Source organism: Stenella coeruleoalba (genome assembly GCF_951394435.1).
Source record: "Stenella coeruleoalba genome assembly, chromosome: 1".
Lineage (NCBI taxonomy): Eukaryota > Metazoa > Chordata > Mammalia > Artiodactyla > Delphinidae > Stenella > Stenella coeruleoalba.
In genome coordinates, this window is record NC_137169.1 from 181,912,299 (window position 1) to 181,929,765 (window position 17,467).

The following is a 17,467-nucleotide window of genomic DNA, read 5'->3' on the forward strand; positions in this document are numbered from 1 at the left end:
TTGTCCAGATCCAAACAATAAATAGGACTGTAGGGCTGATGTTAAAAAGAAGAGACTTTTCAAGCAATTTTGGCAACAAATAAACCCTTTTAAATAAGCCCAAACATATAGCCAGTAATAGCCAATTCCAACTACAGAATGCATTTAGATTACACTATATGTTTAATTGTATTCAAAGAGATGGGTCTGTTGCCTTTTACATTACTTCAAGTGCTTGCCAGATAATATTCAAGGCAAGGATTGCTCCTTGAAGAGTGCTGCGTATGGTGGCCACTCATGGCCTGATGAAAAAATGATGAAAAAAATGCTTCTGCAGCAATGGCAAGCTCCACAGCACACGGTCTTTAACGTTCCTTATATTGCGTAATGTCTAACCAGCCCTTCTCCTAGTTACCTAAATTCAAAATCTCAGGATCTCTTCCAGTATTTTCCCTTATCTAGCAAAAAAATGACTCTTGTGTTTCCTGCTTCTCCGTTTTCATTACTACTTATTGTAGTTCAGGGCGCTATTTTTTCCTCCCCTGGACTCTGCTGTTGGCCTCTTACTGCTCTGTGTCTTTCTTTGCCCGTGCATCTCTCCACTTGGTTCCACATTTCTCCCTGGACAGAGTAGTGCCAATTATATGTCCCTGGTCATGCCACTGTCCTCCTATAAACAGAATAAAATCCGAACTCCTCAGCCTATCCCTGAAGACCTTCCTTGAACTAGGCCCCAACTCACCTTTGCTTCTCTCGTCTGTACTTGAAACTCTTGCTAAACAAGACTCTTTGTCACTAATCTACCTCCCATGCCTTTGCACACGCTGTTTCCACCTTTCCACCATTTCCATCCTCTCCTTCTCCATCTCCAGATACCCAAACCTCACCTAGCCTTTGAAGCACAACTCAAATCACTTCCTTCTCCAGGAAGGGATTCCTCATTTCCCACATGTAAGAAATTCCCTCTCCTCTTAATTATGGACAGGTTTTACCTCCGTATTACAAAATCAGCTTCCAGAGAAGAGAAATTGAATGAATTTATCTTTTATTCCTCCAAAGTAACAAGCCTCACATGTAGCAGGCATTAAATAAACATATATTGATTTTGTACATCTGTATGTAGATATAGATATATAGATACAAATAGATTATAAAAGAGAAGAAGATAGCTCTGAAGCCTTATTTCTAAGCAATCTTCCATGAAGGGGCAGAATCCTTATGGAAAGGTGTTCATAATATACAAATGAACTAATTCCCCCCAAAATGCATGAACAATATAACTTACATTTTTATTTATACAGCAACAAAGCATACTCAGTGTATTTAGTGATTCTTTCTAGTTGGCAAGATTAAGGGAGGTTTGTTTTCCTTGTGATTTTCTGCACTTCCACAAGGAATGTAAATTTCATTTATAAGCAAAAAAACACTTTTTAAAAAAGTAAGCCTTAGGGCTTCTCTGGTGGCGCAGTGGTTGAGAGTCCGCCTGCCGATGCAGGGGACACGGGTCCGTGCCCCAGTCCGGGAAGATCCCACATGCCGCGGAGCGGCTGGGCCCATGAGCCATGGCCGCTGAGCCTGCGCGTCCGGAGCCTGTGCTCCGCAACGGGAGAGGCCACAACAGTGAGAGGCCCGCGTACCGCAAAAAAATAAAAAATAAAAAAAAAGGAAGCCTTAGACTTCAAACTCCTCTGTGAGGCAGGAGACCCCAGGGAAATTTCTGGATAAGTAGGTGGCATACAGTACCTTAACAATTCTGGAAAACTGGAACTTGAACAGTCCAGTCAGAGTACTTCGGCAACAAGAGGAGTCTTTGCCATGTCCCAGCATAACCAGCAGGGACAGGAAGATACTACTGGAGCTGGAATGAAGGCTTTCTGAGACACGCCGCCACCCCCACCCCCACCCCCGCGATGGGACTAGAAATGTCATCAAAGAGAAGAACACCGCCCCACCATTAAAAGATCTTTTTAAGGTTAACAAGAGGAGGTTAATTGCTAGCACTGGTCTCTGTTGGGTAAGGCCATATAGCCATGTGGGAAAAAGAGCTCCCATGTTCTCTACTGTGACAGCAAAGGACTCATGGATCTCCTAGCTGTTGCCATTTAATACAGTGACTAAACTTTAGTGCTCGGCCAAGAGGCAAATGTTACTAGTGTGATCTATTGGAAATTAGCTTCTGAGTAAGGCAGAGACGGGATCCCAATGGTAATAAGATTTCTTGTTCCTCTAAATCTATCAAACATTGAAAACAACCAACAGATTGTTTTGCTCAATTAAACTTCTCATGTTATCAGCAAGCAGGTCCAACCACTGTCTGTTTCAGAGGAGAAAATGAGCCAACAAGTATAATCAATGCAGTACAGTTACTGTTCTGGAAACTCTAAAAACAAACAAACTGTCCCCAAAGAAAAGAGCAAAACAATTAGTTTTACAGTGTCGAAGCCCACAATGGCACATTACCTGTTTATACTCGGCAATGATAGCTGTAGTCTTCTTTATTTCATATTCTGCCTTCTCTAGCTGTTTCCTGAAGACTTCTTTCAGCTAAAAGAGTAAGAATGAGAAACATCAAGACTCAGTCAAAATCTTAATAAATTTCCATGAACATCCATATTCAAGTCTGCCTGATTCATAGTCAACAACAATGTAAACAACTGTAAGTACACACATTTTTCCTACTGCAGCTGCATGTTGGTCATTTGAAAAACCTAGTCATCTCCAGAGATACAGAAATCTTACTTTTTTGCCTGCAATGTATAAGAATATGAGCAATCCTAGTATAAAACTGCTTATGCTTCTTACTACTTTATAAATATATTGTTAAATAAGTGTCCATTCAGAAGCTATCTTTATCCTTAGGAGAGTCTAAAACAAAACATCAAGACAGCGTTGCATGTACTCTTGATGCTGTGCAATAAATTACTGAAAAAAACATTTTAGGGCTTCTTCTTTCATCCCATATCGACACTGCTGTTACCCCTCAGGAGGTAGGAACAAGAGGCTTTTGGGGCTGGAGTCAGACATGGGAGATGGGGACTGAAGAAACACTGACTTTAGAAGAAGTTAAGGTGACATAACGCAGTACTTGTTACAGTAGCAGAAATACTAAATTATGAATGCTAAACCTAAAAGCACAGTTATTTCTGTGGCCTGGCAGCTCTAGAATTCTAGGTATAGAAGAAGGTTAAGGCAATGAAAAAGCTCAGGTGTCACCAGATAAAAAGGAAAGAATTCGATTCTCCCAAATTGACCAAACGAAAAACAACTCTGGTTAATCTTTAAGTACACAATCAGAAAAAACTGATAATTCTGCTTTGCAGCATCCCAAATTATGAATGCAATATACTCGGTACCTGTAAATTCACAAGTGACTGCAATTTATAACTGGTCCTATCGTTATAAGATTTCGGAATTTCTTCATATTTGCTACATTCTAAAATTCTAAGAGCATTTGTAGGTTATACTGATTCAAACTTAGTTGTTTATATTGGTCTCTGGTCTCTGTTACATAATTCGAGGACTTCAGCCATACCCTTCGTCCCTTCTGCAATAAGGCCGCACTGACTCAGGGTCAACTGAGATAGCTGAGATGCTTTGAGCAAGTTCATTTAATTTCTCTAAGCTGTAGTTTACTCATCTGACAAATGAGAATAATCCCTATCTCACAAGGGAACCACAACAATTAAAACAGGATATACACACACACATACACACACACACACACACACACACAGAGGAGAGGGGCATGGATTAAATTCATTTGCTAACAGCTTCATTCTTTACCTGAAGTACTGAAGTGGGCCACCAAAAAATAGGAAGTAAAGAAAACAGCAAAACCCATCCAAAGGGCTAGATCAAACTGGACAATCGGCCCCCGAATATTTTTGAGTATGTTAAAGAAAAACAAAAATCTTGGTCCACAGTAATTGCCGAGACTCATTGCATCATTTAAAAAAAAAAATCATGGAATACTTTTTATAAATCCCAGAAGGTGCTAAATGACACATCCCTTCATTAGTAACTTTACTGGAAGTTTTTCTGGTTGCTTGGATGTAGGTCTTTGAAATGCTTTGTGTGCTGTTTTATATTTAGTATTATTGATGTCTCCGAACTGAACTCATTATAAGTGAGCTAATCATGCCTGGCTGGGACGGACAGAGACGGAGACCATTGGTGAAGCAGCCTGCTCTTCCTCAGGGAAGCCGGAAGCTTTGACTCCTATAGGGTGGAGAGGTCCCTCCTGTCACCTCTGGGTCCTTGGCAATGGTGTGTCTTCCAACTGCTCAGCCTCACAACCCATATGAATACTGTAGAGAGCTAACCTCAGGGCTGGCTCCCAAAGGGTTTCTTTTTATTCTCTCAGGGAAGAGGATTTGAGAGCTCTGCCAGGAACAGAAACGTGGGTGCCCCTTCTTCTAAGGCATGAATCGGGAAAATGCGTGACTGACGGAGGTGACTCCCAGCAGAGATCTCTGTAGGCTTCCAGCTTAGCAATCCTCATAAACTACTTCAGAGAAGTCAAACATCTTGGAGATACAACACGAAATCTGCAGATGCCTCAAAGCTCTTGGATCATGATTCCAAGTTCCTAAACTTGGAGAAAGCGTACCACTCTCGCTAGACGTCTCGGTCAAGGCAAATTCCTAAAAGCTGTTCAAGGGTGGAAATGCTGCCTCAATTCTACTCACATGTACTGCTTCAGCATCGCCCTTGATCTGAACAAATTTCATGTTACTTCTTGTTTACAGTATTAATCAACTCTGCATACCAATACACCTGCCTAAGGACAAGCCCGCCTACGCCTGTTACCTGAGCTGTCTCCTCCTCTTGTTTCCTCTTCTCTTCTTCAGTCTCTACCAGCCTCTGTTTGGTCAAGAGGAGCTCCTTGTTCAGCACGTCTGCCTTGTCTTCTGCCTGCAAATCAGAGTCCATCACAGTCATAAAGAAGGTGAAGAAAGCACGTGTATACTTTCTCCGACCTCCAGTTACTATTGTTCCAACATTACCGGAAGCCCTTCTATTCCCTCTGGCTCACCCAGGGGGTGGCTGCTTTCACTGAATGCCAGCCAGGTACCACGCACTCAGCACACATTATCTCCAATCCTCACAACAAAAATTATTTTCCAGGTAATGACAGTGAGGTTTGGAGAGATCAAATAAACCTGGCTGGGACACACATCTAAGATCAGAGCCACGATCTGAATTCAGATTGGAATGGCACTGAAGCCCATGCTCTCCCTAAACACCTCTTCCACGTTTTCAGCTGTCACTACAGCACTCACTCTGAGACTGCGTGGTAAGACTGGATGAAGGGTGGAGCCTCACTTGGAAGCTTCCACCTGGTGGTGCGTGGGGCAGATCCAGAGTGGATGAGCAGACAGGCTGATCCATGGACCACAGTTAGGTGAGAACATTCCAAGACCAGCCCAGGTTCATCTGGCCCACCAGGCTACTCACAATAGCAACGAGTGCAGTAAGGAGAAATTAAGACCAAAAACCCGTGATAGAGACAGCCCTGAGGAAAACTGAACTAAGGACTAAGAATCCAGGCAGAAAAGACCATATTTCTAGAATAGCCAAGAAAAGCCTGGAGAGAGTACACTGCTTATAATTTGGATATAGAACCAAAATTCACCGTGAAAGCACTGTGTGTTTGTATATTTAACTTAGTTAACGCGTGTCTGCTTTACACGTTAGGACACTTAGCTCGCCCTTTAGGTCTCGGCTTCAGGTTCACCCTGCAGTGCAGCGTGGTCTGAGCCCTGTCCCCCTCACCCCATCTGCAGCAGCTCCCCACCCAACCGAAGCTCGTATCTCCCTTGACAGCACACAGCACGAGCTACAGTGACAAACTGCGTGTGTGATAATGTGTGCCTCGCCCAGCTGTCTGCAGCTGTGGGAGGTGGGAAACCTCTCTCGTTTGCTCGTCACTACACCCCCAGCCCTGAGCCCAGGCCTGGGACAGAGCAGGCGCTCCATAAGTGAGTGAATGGACGTGGCACTCTGAGGCCCTGGAGAAGCAGACTGGGTGGAGGTGGGCGGAATGAGTTCAGCAGAGAAAACCGCAGTCACAGAAGAGAGGCAGCTCTTTGAAGAAGCCATCCCGGGCTGACAGCAGCAAAACGCTGTCCAAGTCTTTGTGAAAACTGGCCAGGTGGCCTTCTGTCTGTGTTTCACCATATCTCCCACATGTCCAGATGGCCAGGCCAGCACAGTCTGCTGGGTCCTGGCAGAGAAACTACATTCCAGCTTCTCGGCTCTGTCTTCCAGTTCCTGATGTCCCACAGCCTAGGGCTTATAGCTGTTTTCAGATAATGTGGAACTGTCAGGTAGTTAAAGTGAAAAAGTCCCTTTTAAAGACTTTGAAATTTGTTCTGATACATTAGAGTTTAGGGGGAAAAATCTACACAGCAAAACGCATCCTAATAGTAGAGGTGGGTCTCAAAAAAATGCAACATGCATGTTGCAAGTTTTAATAAATCGTAAGATATCAGATGTAGATTATGGAAACTCAAAACTGCAAATTCTAGAGCTGCAAGGCAGATGACAAGTTACCTACAAAGCAGGAGATCCTTCCCAAGGTCTCCAACAGAGGGTCTCCTGGCAGCGGATCATGAGCTTGCATTGGCAGGTGCTCCTCTAATGCCCTGAGAATTTGGTTCAACTATCCTTTGGTTGTTCCACTATGGCATTAGCCTTTGAAAATATTTTTAAATAAAAAATCCAATTTTTCTAGTGGAAAAAAAAAAAAGCTGTCCTGATGGCTTCAGCATTCTTAAAAATCTTACCAAATCTGTCTCCCTAGAATGGCAGTCCACTCAGATATTCTACCCCAGAATATCTGAGCAACAGCCCTGCTAATAAAGAAGACTGCACTTTAACCACCTCTTACCATACCCTCAGCAATCTCCATTTTGTGAAGAAAATAGTCCTTTTTATAATAGATATCATGACACACTGAAACAAATGTTTTCTAAGTTTGGTTTCTTGAAGGGAGATTCACTCAAGCTCAAAAGTGAGCCTTTTGCCAACTTCTGAATAGTCAATGCTGTCCTGACATTCAGCAACAAGCTTCTAAAATTCTGTGGCATATCTAGATGTTGTACGATTTTGGAAATATCTATAAGAAAAGGGACAGGACTCCCCTGGCGGTCCAGTGGTTAAGACTCCTCACTTCCACCACAGAGGCAGCGGGTTCGATCCCTGGTTGGGGAACTAAAAGATCTTGCATGCCGTGCAGTGTGGCCAAAAAGAAAAAAGAAAAGGGAAAAATCTCACTTCCCTGAGGAAATTTTTGACGAGAGGGACTTTTTTTTTTTTTTTTTTAAGATTTATTTATTTTTGGCTGCGTCGGGTCTTAGTTGCGGCAGCAGGATCTTCGTTGAGGCATGCGGGGTTTTTTCATTGCGGCGCGCAGGCTTCTCTCTAGTTGTGGTGTGTGTGTTTTCTCTTCTCTAGTTGTGGCGCGCAGGCTCCACGGCACGTGGGCTCTGTAGTTTGTGGCACGTGGGCTCTAGTTGAGGCATGTGAGCTCAGTAGTTGTGATGTGTGGGCTTAGTTGCCCCGCGGCATGTGGGATCTTAGTTCCCTGACCAGGGATCGAACCCACATCCCCTGCATTGTAAGGCGGATTCTCTACCACTGGACCACCAGAGAAGTCCCAGGCCTATTAGTTTTATGTACACATTTTCTGTTGCACATTCTTCACTATGCCAAGGTCAGGTGACCTCCCTCTATTTCTGTTATCAGATCTGACATCTGCAGAAATTGCTGTGGGTCCCACAGGAAGCTGTATCCAGAGTTTCCCCTCCATGCTAAACAGTAAAGTAGGACTGATTCTGCTCATCAAAATAGAACCAGATCTGAATTCTCCTTTTAAAAGCTTCTCCTTTTAAAAATGGTCTTCTGGGTCTCTATATAGCCAACCTCTATACCTCACTTAAGTAGAAACCATCTTTAACGTTAAAGGAATCTCCAGGAACAGAATACTAACCAGATAGATACTCTAATTCTATCTTTGAGCCCAAATGATAAAACCTTCACCATAATTTGATAAGACTGAGTGGACCATTGTCATTACTGTCTTCTAATCACCTACCAACATCTTTTAATGCCTTATTGATATGAAAACTTCTAATTGCTCTCTAACTTCTATGACATATATATGAGAGAAACAAACACTGCAATGTGTGATTAAATCATGAACCAACTAATAACCTGCTCAGAAGGCTCAGCGCTCACGTTAGGGATGAGGCTCTTTCAGAAATAATTTCTCAAAGAACTAGCCAAGGCAGTTGTTCAATTTAAAACAGAACAAAAGAATGTGCCACTTGTGATATGCAGCTTCTGGTTTGACACGAACTCCCTCTGGTCAGAAGGGACCTGGGCCCAGGCTGCAGTGGGAAAGCACTGGTTGTGTCTCTTGTTTTTGTTTCTTGGGAACAGAAAGAACAGGAAGGGCCTGAAAGCAGATAGCAACAGAAACTGAAATGGAGATGTATCTTTTTTCATTTCTGATCACTGAGAAGTCCTTATTTAAGGAGTCTCAGGGAGGCAAGTTGTCAAAAGAGAAGGCTCTGTCAGAGAGAAAAATGAAGAGCTGCTGGGGGCCAGGAAGCCTGAAGCCAGCGCTAAAATGACATGGGTATGAAATAACTTACCTAATTACCTAATTAGGTTTGTTTGCTTTACATATTGTCTCAAATACAATCTGCTTTCATATTTGTTTAATGTATGCCAATGTTTTGCTATTTTAATTAAAAGATTTGATTTTGAAAAACTGGGAATGGAAAAGTACTGGGCAAACTGGGTGAAGCAGGAAAGCCTCACGCTAATATCCTTCCTCTCCTCAAAGACTGGAGGGGCAGGACACCTGAACTGCAGGGACAGCTTTTTGATGTGCAAATAAACCCTGCTCAGGCAGAAACTACAAAATTAGATGTTAGGAGGAGATAGCAATTTTTGAGTTAGCAATTCAATGAAATGGCAATTTTTATTCCTTCATCTAGAAAATAAGCTTCAAAAGGCAGAGGGGCCAGGTCTTAACTACTTTTTTAAAAAGAGAAAGGGAGGTATGAAGGGAGGAAATAAAAAGAAGGAATAAATGAAGGGATGTTTTCTTCAGGGATTGATCTAGTAGCTCCATGAGGTACCTAGGTACTCAATAATTTCAGGAGGACCCTAGCAATTGTTCCGGACTAATCTACAAAATGGGTTTTTTGGGTGGTGAAACAATTTTTTTTAATAAAATATTTTTTCTGATCATTAAAGAGTTATAAGGCACATTATTACTTAACCAAGGGTGGTTAAGTAATTTAAGGTCTCCTTATAAAAGATATATAATTGAAAAAAAGTATGAAGATGAATATAAAAATTAGATTTACTGTTATCACCCAGAGACATCTAGTAGTAACATTTTGATGTATTTCCTTGTAGGCTTTTTTTCCTGTCAATGTATATTCCAGCCTCCTTTCTTTTCCTACAGGATGGCCCTTTACCAGCATACATTCCTTGCAATTTAGATGCAAATATTATATATAGATAAATTTACTTTTTTTAAAAAAATTATTATATCATGACCTTCCCATTGTTTTTAAAAACGATTCCAGAAAGATATTTTACAGATATACCTTCATTCTCTCCTTCTATTGGACATATACATTATTTCAATTTTTTATTCTTGTAAGTAACGCTGCAGTAAACAACCTTGTACCTAAATTTTTGAGCAAATCTCTACTTTTTTTAGGATAGTTTTCCAAGTCAGAGTATATACGTCAGTTTCCTCATTTATAAAATGGAAGATAAACTACTTGCTTAATGGAGCCATTAGGAAAATTAAACGAGATAATGCTTATACATTGCTGAATAAAGTGCTCGGTGCATAGTAGGAACTCAGTAAGTATTTAATTTCATTATTGTTCAACCTTTTAAATATACCAAATGTACATTTTAATGTACCAAATACATTTACCACATAACTTTCAACTCTAACTTATTTCACTGCATACCTACTGAGTCTAACTGCTTAAAACTTTTGTTCCTTCTAGTTTTATTGGATATAATTGACATACAGTACTGTGTACGTTTAAGGTGCACAACAAAATGATCTGAATTACATACATCATGGAATGATTACAACAGATTTATTGCAAAACTTTTTCATTTAGCTAGCCATCTTAAGAAAACTATTAATGGATAAAATATTCAAAATGGCAGAATCAAGTGTCAGTCAAGGCCATTTGGAAAGCTAATATGGAACCAAAAATTTCATTAGAGTACTGAGTCACACCGTGGTCTTATTGCTACAAAAGTACAACAGCCAAGGCCAGGCTGGGTGTGGCCCTGTTGAATGGGGACCCCTCTACCTTCCCTGGTTCTGACTCTCTTAGTCACGCATTTTTCATACCATCTCTAACAACCTGCAGAGAGGTTGGCTGAATGGGGTTTGCAGTTAAAAGGGCCATCCCCCTGCCTTCCACCATGGGGCTGCTGCTTCTACCTTCTACATCCTGTGTCCCAAGCAGCACAGTTTTTGTTTTATTTTCAAACTCCACTAAGTGTTGACGCCTTCAGCTTCCTCCTCTCCCCCTTCAGCACAATTTTCCTTAACAGTGGTTTTATCTCCCATCTTACTGTGGCTAAAACTTCTGAGCTGCAAAATTAGCTGTTTATCTGGGAAAAGGAGTTGTGGCAGGGACCATTTATAAACATTAAAAACATTCCTGCAATTCTAAACATCCAATCATATCTATATTATTAACGGATCTGTATTTTAAATATTGTCAATGCATAGCCAGAGCACAGGTAATGCCTCTTTTTTACAGATTCAACCAGCTAAGTCTCAACTTTTCTGACCCTGCACCATTGGGAATATGGGCTTTTTAAAAGTCAGAAAATAGAGTGATGGCTTTAAATCTGTGCAAGATTCCTTCTATATTGCCAATTATTTCCAAAAACACAACCAATGGAAAAAACAGTAAGTCCTAAAGCTGTGAGTACTGTTGGAAAGGACAAGGAAGTTAAAGAATTTAAGGGCTTCCTAGCAACAGCTAATGTTAATTGAACATATACTCTTGTAGTGCTTTACCTCATTTAATTCTCACATCATCCCTATGAGGTCAACACGTTTTTAAACCTATGGGCAGGTTAAGAATGGCCCTGGGTCACATGATTAGTGAGTGGTGATGCCAGGATGCACACCCAGGCAGTCTTGGCTCTCAACCACTAGGATGCCGGTCAATCCAACAATACACATCTCAGTGTACCTACTTCATATAAAATCCTCACATTTACTGTAGATGAGAAATCTTTTTGGAACAAAAAAGTACAGTGCCTACAGATATTAGAGTGGCACTGTATACTCTTGGTGACTGACAGTCTCAGGTAATGATGCTGGCAGTCCTTGGTTTAGGAAAAGTAGAGATTAAGAGAAGAGACACCAGAGAAGCATAGAGCTATTTTTTGTTTAAGTATGCTGCACATGCTGCTTGGAAATGACCGAAACCTATCTCAAAAGCTTGCGTTTTCCACCATCTCCGGTGAGCACAGCAGTCCCCTCCCACTTACCACCCACCCATTCACCCATCAGGCAGCTCACTCAGGGTCAAGTACAGAGCAAGCCCTGGTGGGACTGCCCTGAGAGCAACTTAGTCCTTGCCCCGGAGGAGGCTGTCATAGTCTTATTTCCGCCTAGTGAAGGACAGGTTTACCTGATCCAAGTCATTCCGCAGAGCAATTTTGCTGGTTACTAGTTCATGGGCAAGGTCATCATTCTCTTGTTCCAGCCTCATGCTGGCCTCTTGTAATCTCCGGTTCTCCCTCTGCAGAAAAAGAGCAACAACCAGAGGTGGGTATTAGGGCATTAGTGCCTGGACATACTACCAGAAACAAATGGAACTGGTGAGGAAAAACAAGCAGCAACAACAACAACAACGTGAACTTTTCAAGGTGTAAAAAGGAGAAGGCGCGAGTGGCACAGGAAGGCAGGATTGCTGTCTGGGAAATAACAGTGAGTTAAGCGAGCAGAGCAGATGCGGAACTCTACCCAGTGAAACTTACAATTGTCCCTTAAGCCCTCCAGACAGGACTTCATCATAAGAACCGTGCCATGAAAAGCAAAATTTCCAAACACACCCCCAATCTTGTGAGGTTTTCATATAGACCTAGAATACAGACACAGGCAAGTCTTTGTTTGAAACATGCACGATAATCCCACCCTTGACCTCAAAGGAAACTGCAAGACACAGTAAGGATGAAATGGGGGAAACCAATAGACATTTCTCTAAATGGTTTTTCCCATATCAGAGTTTAAATTAATTGAGTATATTTAAGATACACGGTTTAGATTTGTTTTGCTATCAACTGACATTTTCATTCTTTGGATATGAATGTATTTACTTTTCTGAACGCCAATTTTTGTGTTAGTAAGAGCAACTGTCCTTATGATAATGTCTCTGAATGTTTGTTTTGCTTTTTTAAAAAACTTCAGATTAAAAGGTTCTGGGTAAAATAAATTGCTGAGTTGTTTTTTTCCCCTTGAACTCCTAGAAAAAAATTTGAAACGGTTATATGATGAAAAAAGCAAGCCACTAATTCTTATGAAGCAAGATCTCCCCTTCACCAGTCATTATGAACTGTGTACATTCACTCTGTTTTCTGAATAGCAATTTAGCGTCCTCCCTTCCAAAGTATCAAAAGTGCTGTCTCTGCTATTGTTAGCAGTTACGGAAGATTCAAAAGAGAGCTGACAGGAAAAACATCAATGTGATAAGACCTTCCTGTTTTTCAGATTTACACTCCTAACGGTGTTTTCTGCAAGGATGGCAAAAACTCAGACAAAGCAGTGGTGTACAACCAGAAGACAAATCTATGCCCTGGAAGATAGTTATCAGAGCATACTGGAGGCAAGGCGGGGAGGGGGGCAGGGAGTGAATTTTATCTTCTGTAGAACCACCTGGAGTTTGTTATATGGAAAGAAGAGCCCTGATTTCTTTTTCTTTTCTTTTTGTTTTTTAAAAAGGGCTAAGAAGCAGATGGTAAGGGCAAAGCCTGAGACTTTCAAGGAGGTAGAGGATCCAAAAACAGGGCCAGCAAAGAAGCCAAAGAACAAACGTGCACTTTGACTACAGCCAGCCAACAGGGTCAATTGCTGCCTTCTCCTTTGTTAAAGGTAGACTGGAACAGTTGGGAACAGTCAAAACATTTTTGAAAAAGAGATCTACTAAAAAAGAAAAAAAAACAATCTTAAATACTTCTAAATAAATTAATGATAGAATTCCATACAGTGTTAAAATATAAGTAAAAAATATCTCTCTAATGACAGGAGAAATGCTTATGCTACTTTATAGGGGAAAAAAAGAAATAACTGGAAAATCTCATTTTCATAACAACATAAATAACATTAACTCTGGGTAGTGGATTATTTTAACTGTTGTCTTTGTGCTTTTAAAATGTTTCCAAGTTGTCTACAATGAATATATAATACACATGTTTAAAAAGTTGTTTAGGAAATAAAAAGCAATTCAGAATTTCAATTCCATTGGAAAGGATAAAATGTCAAAATGAGAATTTTTTTTAAGTCTTCTCCTATTAGAAGCTCATATTCTATGTGAAACCCTAATGGATCGTCCTCTGTGACCAAGATACAATGTAACCCCTCACAAAAAAGGACGCCTTGTCAGGAACCCTTTCCCAAGATATTCCTGAAAAGACAGTGTACATATTTGTAGGGGCAAATTATACTCATCAAATTCTGTCTGTCTCCTCAATCCACAGAAGTTCTACCCTCCCATAGAAGCATAATAAAAGTGGGAACTAAAATATAAAAATAGCCAGGGTGTCTACAGCTGAATCTTTCAATCTTTGCTGAAGTCATCCAGATTCTAGCAGGGGCTAGAGATTAGTCTTTCGTCCTGATATATCAAACTATTACCCCTTTTTACAGAAACAACTTACATGCTTGTTGGAAACAGATTAAAAAAATATGGTTCAAAAACTTTTCCAACAAATTTCCTCCTTGCCAGGAACAAGCAGCAATACCAAGCACAGTTTCATCATACCATATTTCACAAGGCAGACTGCTTTAGACAGGGAAGAGATTTTTCTCATTTCTTGATAAATCCCCTCAAAAGAGACCGTGATAAGACTATTCGAATACCTATTCTTAAGTGCCCTATTTCTACTGAAGTCGTACTTAGGTCTCCAAGATACAAACAGCTCCCTCAACTACTTATTTACACTGCGTTAATTTGGCACAAGCGAAAAATGTTGCAGCTACCAGTTTTTCAGGTTACAGTGATATAGGCTTAGAATCAAGTTAAAATAACCTCCAGGTAAAGTCATCCAACGCTATGGAAAAGCACTTTGTTCAAAGTACTTAAAAACTGCACCAGGAGCTACTTCACTACTGATTAGAGATACATGTCTGATGGGTTATGTTATATTATATATGAAAGAGGTGTGAGCTTGGCTGAAACCTGACTGGTCACTTCCCATTACCATGACTGTCACAACTCAAAACTTTCCTCGCAGACACATAGCTAAGGGGGTGGGGTGGATAGGGGAAGACTGGGGAGAAATTAGGTGTGTCTGAGGGTCCCTAAAAAGCAAAATAGCCTACGGGGCAAGCCTAGTGGCTTTTGCTCTAGCAAGAAGCTTCAGTTCAGTGTGTGCAAAGCAAGCAGCACAGTGGAAAGTGTGCAACTCCTGCTCTGCACTCAGACACGTGGGAAAGCAAGCTCTGGGGCCAAAAATGCAGTATCGTCCTCCAAAGTATGAAGCTGGGGGCGGGGCAAGGTGGAGATTTTCTATGAAGAAGAACCCGCCCACACTTACCAAGGGTTAAAGAGAGACAACATGACTTGGCTGTCTTTTCCAGCCTTTCCCAGGGAGCCAAAACTGTTTTTAGAACTGACTGAAGAAAAAGTCTGCCTTTATACTAGAATAAAGAAGACAGTTTAGCTTTGGCAAAGGTTGGAATCTTGCTTGGTTCATTCTGAAATGTTGGCAAGGGCGGCCCACCCGAGAAAGACGTGAAGTGGCCCCATAACCTCAGCCGGTGCAGAGATACTCGCATGCCGTAAGTCTGCACAAGCGGATGTGCTGAACGCTCAGAGCCCATAAACAACACAGGCAAATCGCTTCCCTTGCCTTTTGGAAAAGGCTACAGGAGACAATGCTTACATAACCCTTAAAATTCACAGCACACTGTCTGAAACCTCCTCCATGTCACACAATTAACAACATTCGAACAAACAGCAGACAACAACTTTCCTCATTAGTTCCCTCCCCTCTTGCATAGGAGATGTGCAGCTGGGAAAGTTGGGTTAGTAACTTTGGGGAGGAGGATACTGCATTTTTCAGAGAGACAGACGCTGATATTACAGACATACACAGACAAAAAACTTACCTCCTGAAAAGCCATAGACCAACTACCGTTTTCAATCATAGGTACAAAGACAATTGAAAAAAAAAAGAATATCCAATGAAATTGCACACCTACTAATACAATTAGGAAATGGCAATAACAAAAACAGACGCTTGTTAATGCTATTTTGCTCTTCTGTTCTTCCTTAGAGTGTCATTTACTCTAAGTTCTCTCCAGGACAGCTAACATTTGATGCAAGAAAGTATACTTGAGGCAGCCAATGGGCAAAGTCTCAACTCAGGAAGACTGATACACTAAACTCCGCCCTCTCCACGCTGTTATTTGCAGTTTGCATGACTGATGAAAACGCTGTCTGTGGAACTATTTGCAACTACGGTGTGAGTTGTTTACACTGTTATTAGAGCTGGGTGGAAGGAACTTCCTTACATGACAAAGTCAGAAACATTGCAAAATATTTCATCTTCAGGCAACAGAATGAAATTGCTGGGCAGGGGAATGCAAAAGAAAAATGGATCTCAGCTCTCCTCTGTGTCTGGGGGTTGGAGTTTGGGTGAAGCAGTATAAGGAATGGTGAATGTGATTTTTTCCAAGATGAGACACCAGAGAAATGTGAACTGGCAATCAGAAGAAAATAAACTCAGCCTAAAGGAAAAAATGATGGGGCAGGAGGCAGCTTTATAACTCTAGCTCAGTATTTTGGGTGTGCTGTCTGCTGCTATAATGAATTCTTGGCACAGACTTTTAAAGACATTTAAGGGTCAGGAGAAAATGTTTTCCTAAAAGACCCAGTGCAATTTTATTAGCAACAACACACTCAACTCTCACATCTTTTCTTCTGGATGCCTCTTTCAAAAGAGTTGACAGTCATCATCTTCAAATTTCATCAAACAGTTTTTTGACATTCAAAGACAAATGCCTATAGATGAAATGTTTAAATGTCTACATTATCTGTAGATGAAATTTGAGAAAGAAAATCTGGATGTCTCAAATCATTTTATGCTCCTACTTTACCCAGCATATCCAGTTTTATCTTTCTGGTGGAAATTTAAACAATTTTAAATGCCAAGCTAAAGAGAAAATCTTGTCAGTACGAACTAACTGGCAGTTGGCAAACGAGACCGCATTTCTCATAGCACTTAAGAACAATCTTAGATTACTCTTTAGCATAGGGGTCAGCAAACTTTTAATGTAAATGCCCAGACAGTAAATATTTTAGGCTTTGCAGGCCATATGGTCTTTGTTGCAGCTACTCAACTCCGTCATTGTTGTGCAAAAGCAGTTATAGATAATAAGCATGTGGCTGTGTTCCAATAAAACTTTATTTACAAAAACAGGCAGTGGGCCAGATTTGGCCCACCGGCCGTATGGTTTGCAAATCCCTATACTACTCTAGCATACAAATCAAATTTTTAAAAAGCAAATGGGTTAGATGACGTAGAAACATAGGAATGTGATGTAATTTTCTCCGTCAGACTCCTTTAACAAGAAACAAGACGTACTAAAAATTGAAGAAAATTTTTGGAGAATTCTGAAGATCATTGATAAATATACCAAGAGATTCTTAATATGCATAACATTTATGCCTCTCCTGTTAAGTATAACTCAATCAGCAGACAAGCATCATCAGAAACCACCTGCTCCTTCTTAGCTAAGTGGCTCGAGAAGCATCAGGAGAACTTAGGCTTGCCTTCTCCACAATCCTATAACAGTGAGTTCATCGAGTTACCCACGTGCAAAAAGAAAGAGTGGCAGCCTTTTGAAGTTTATCATTAAGTTGTCAGAGGCAGAAAGAAATCATCCTCTTGACTATCACTGTTCATTAAAAGCACATGATTTCATAACATAACTATTTCCAAAAGCCAGCAATATCTCTGTGATGTGAAAAATAATAAGTTTATTTCCATTGGAAGAAAAATACTTTTCAAAGATGGATTCACTTATATTGACTTCTCTGAGTAAGGAAGGGTCCAATACAGTAAAAAAAAAAAAAAGGTGGGGGTCTTTTTTTCCACGTATGTTTAGCATAAACTTCTTCACTTATCAAGTTAAAAACAAAATGTGACAATTGTTCTGAATTATTTCCTTAGATATGTAAGGATAGCA

The 17,467-nt window shown here is 40.8% G+C and overlaps 1 protein-coding gene across 11 annotated transcripts in view; it reads right to left on the reverse strand.

Moving 5' to 3' along the window:
- Positions 1–17,467, reverse strand: part of RABGAP1L (RAB GTPase activating protein 1 like) — a 797,484-nt gene that overhangs the window by 4,729 nt on the left and 775,288 nt on the right. For 10 of the 11 annotated variants that reach the window (XM_079939730.1, XM_079939723.1, XM_079939729.1 and 7 more), the window contains 3 exons: positions 11,688–11,798; positions 4,789–4,893; positions 2,440–2,523 (listed from right to left, as the gene is read on the reverse strand). In XM_079939730.1, the coding sequence (XP_079795856.1) occupies positions 2,440–2,523; positions 4,789–4,893; positions 11,688–11,798 (300 nt within the window). Of the gene's footprint in view, positions 1–2,439; positions 2,524–4,788; positions 4,894–11,687; positions 11,799–15,385; positions 15,680–17,467 lie in introns of those variants that run through there. The other variant, XM_079939724.1, reaches the window with a different exon arrangement.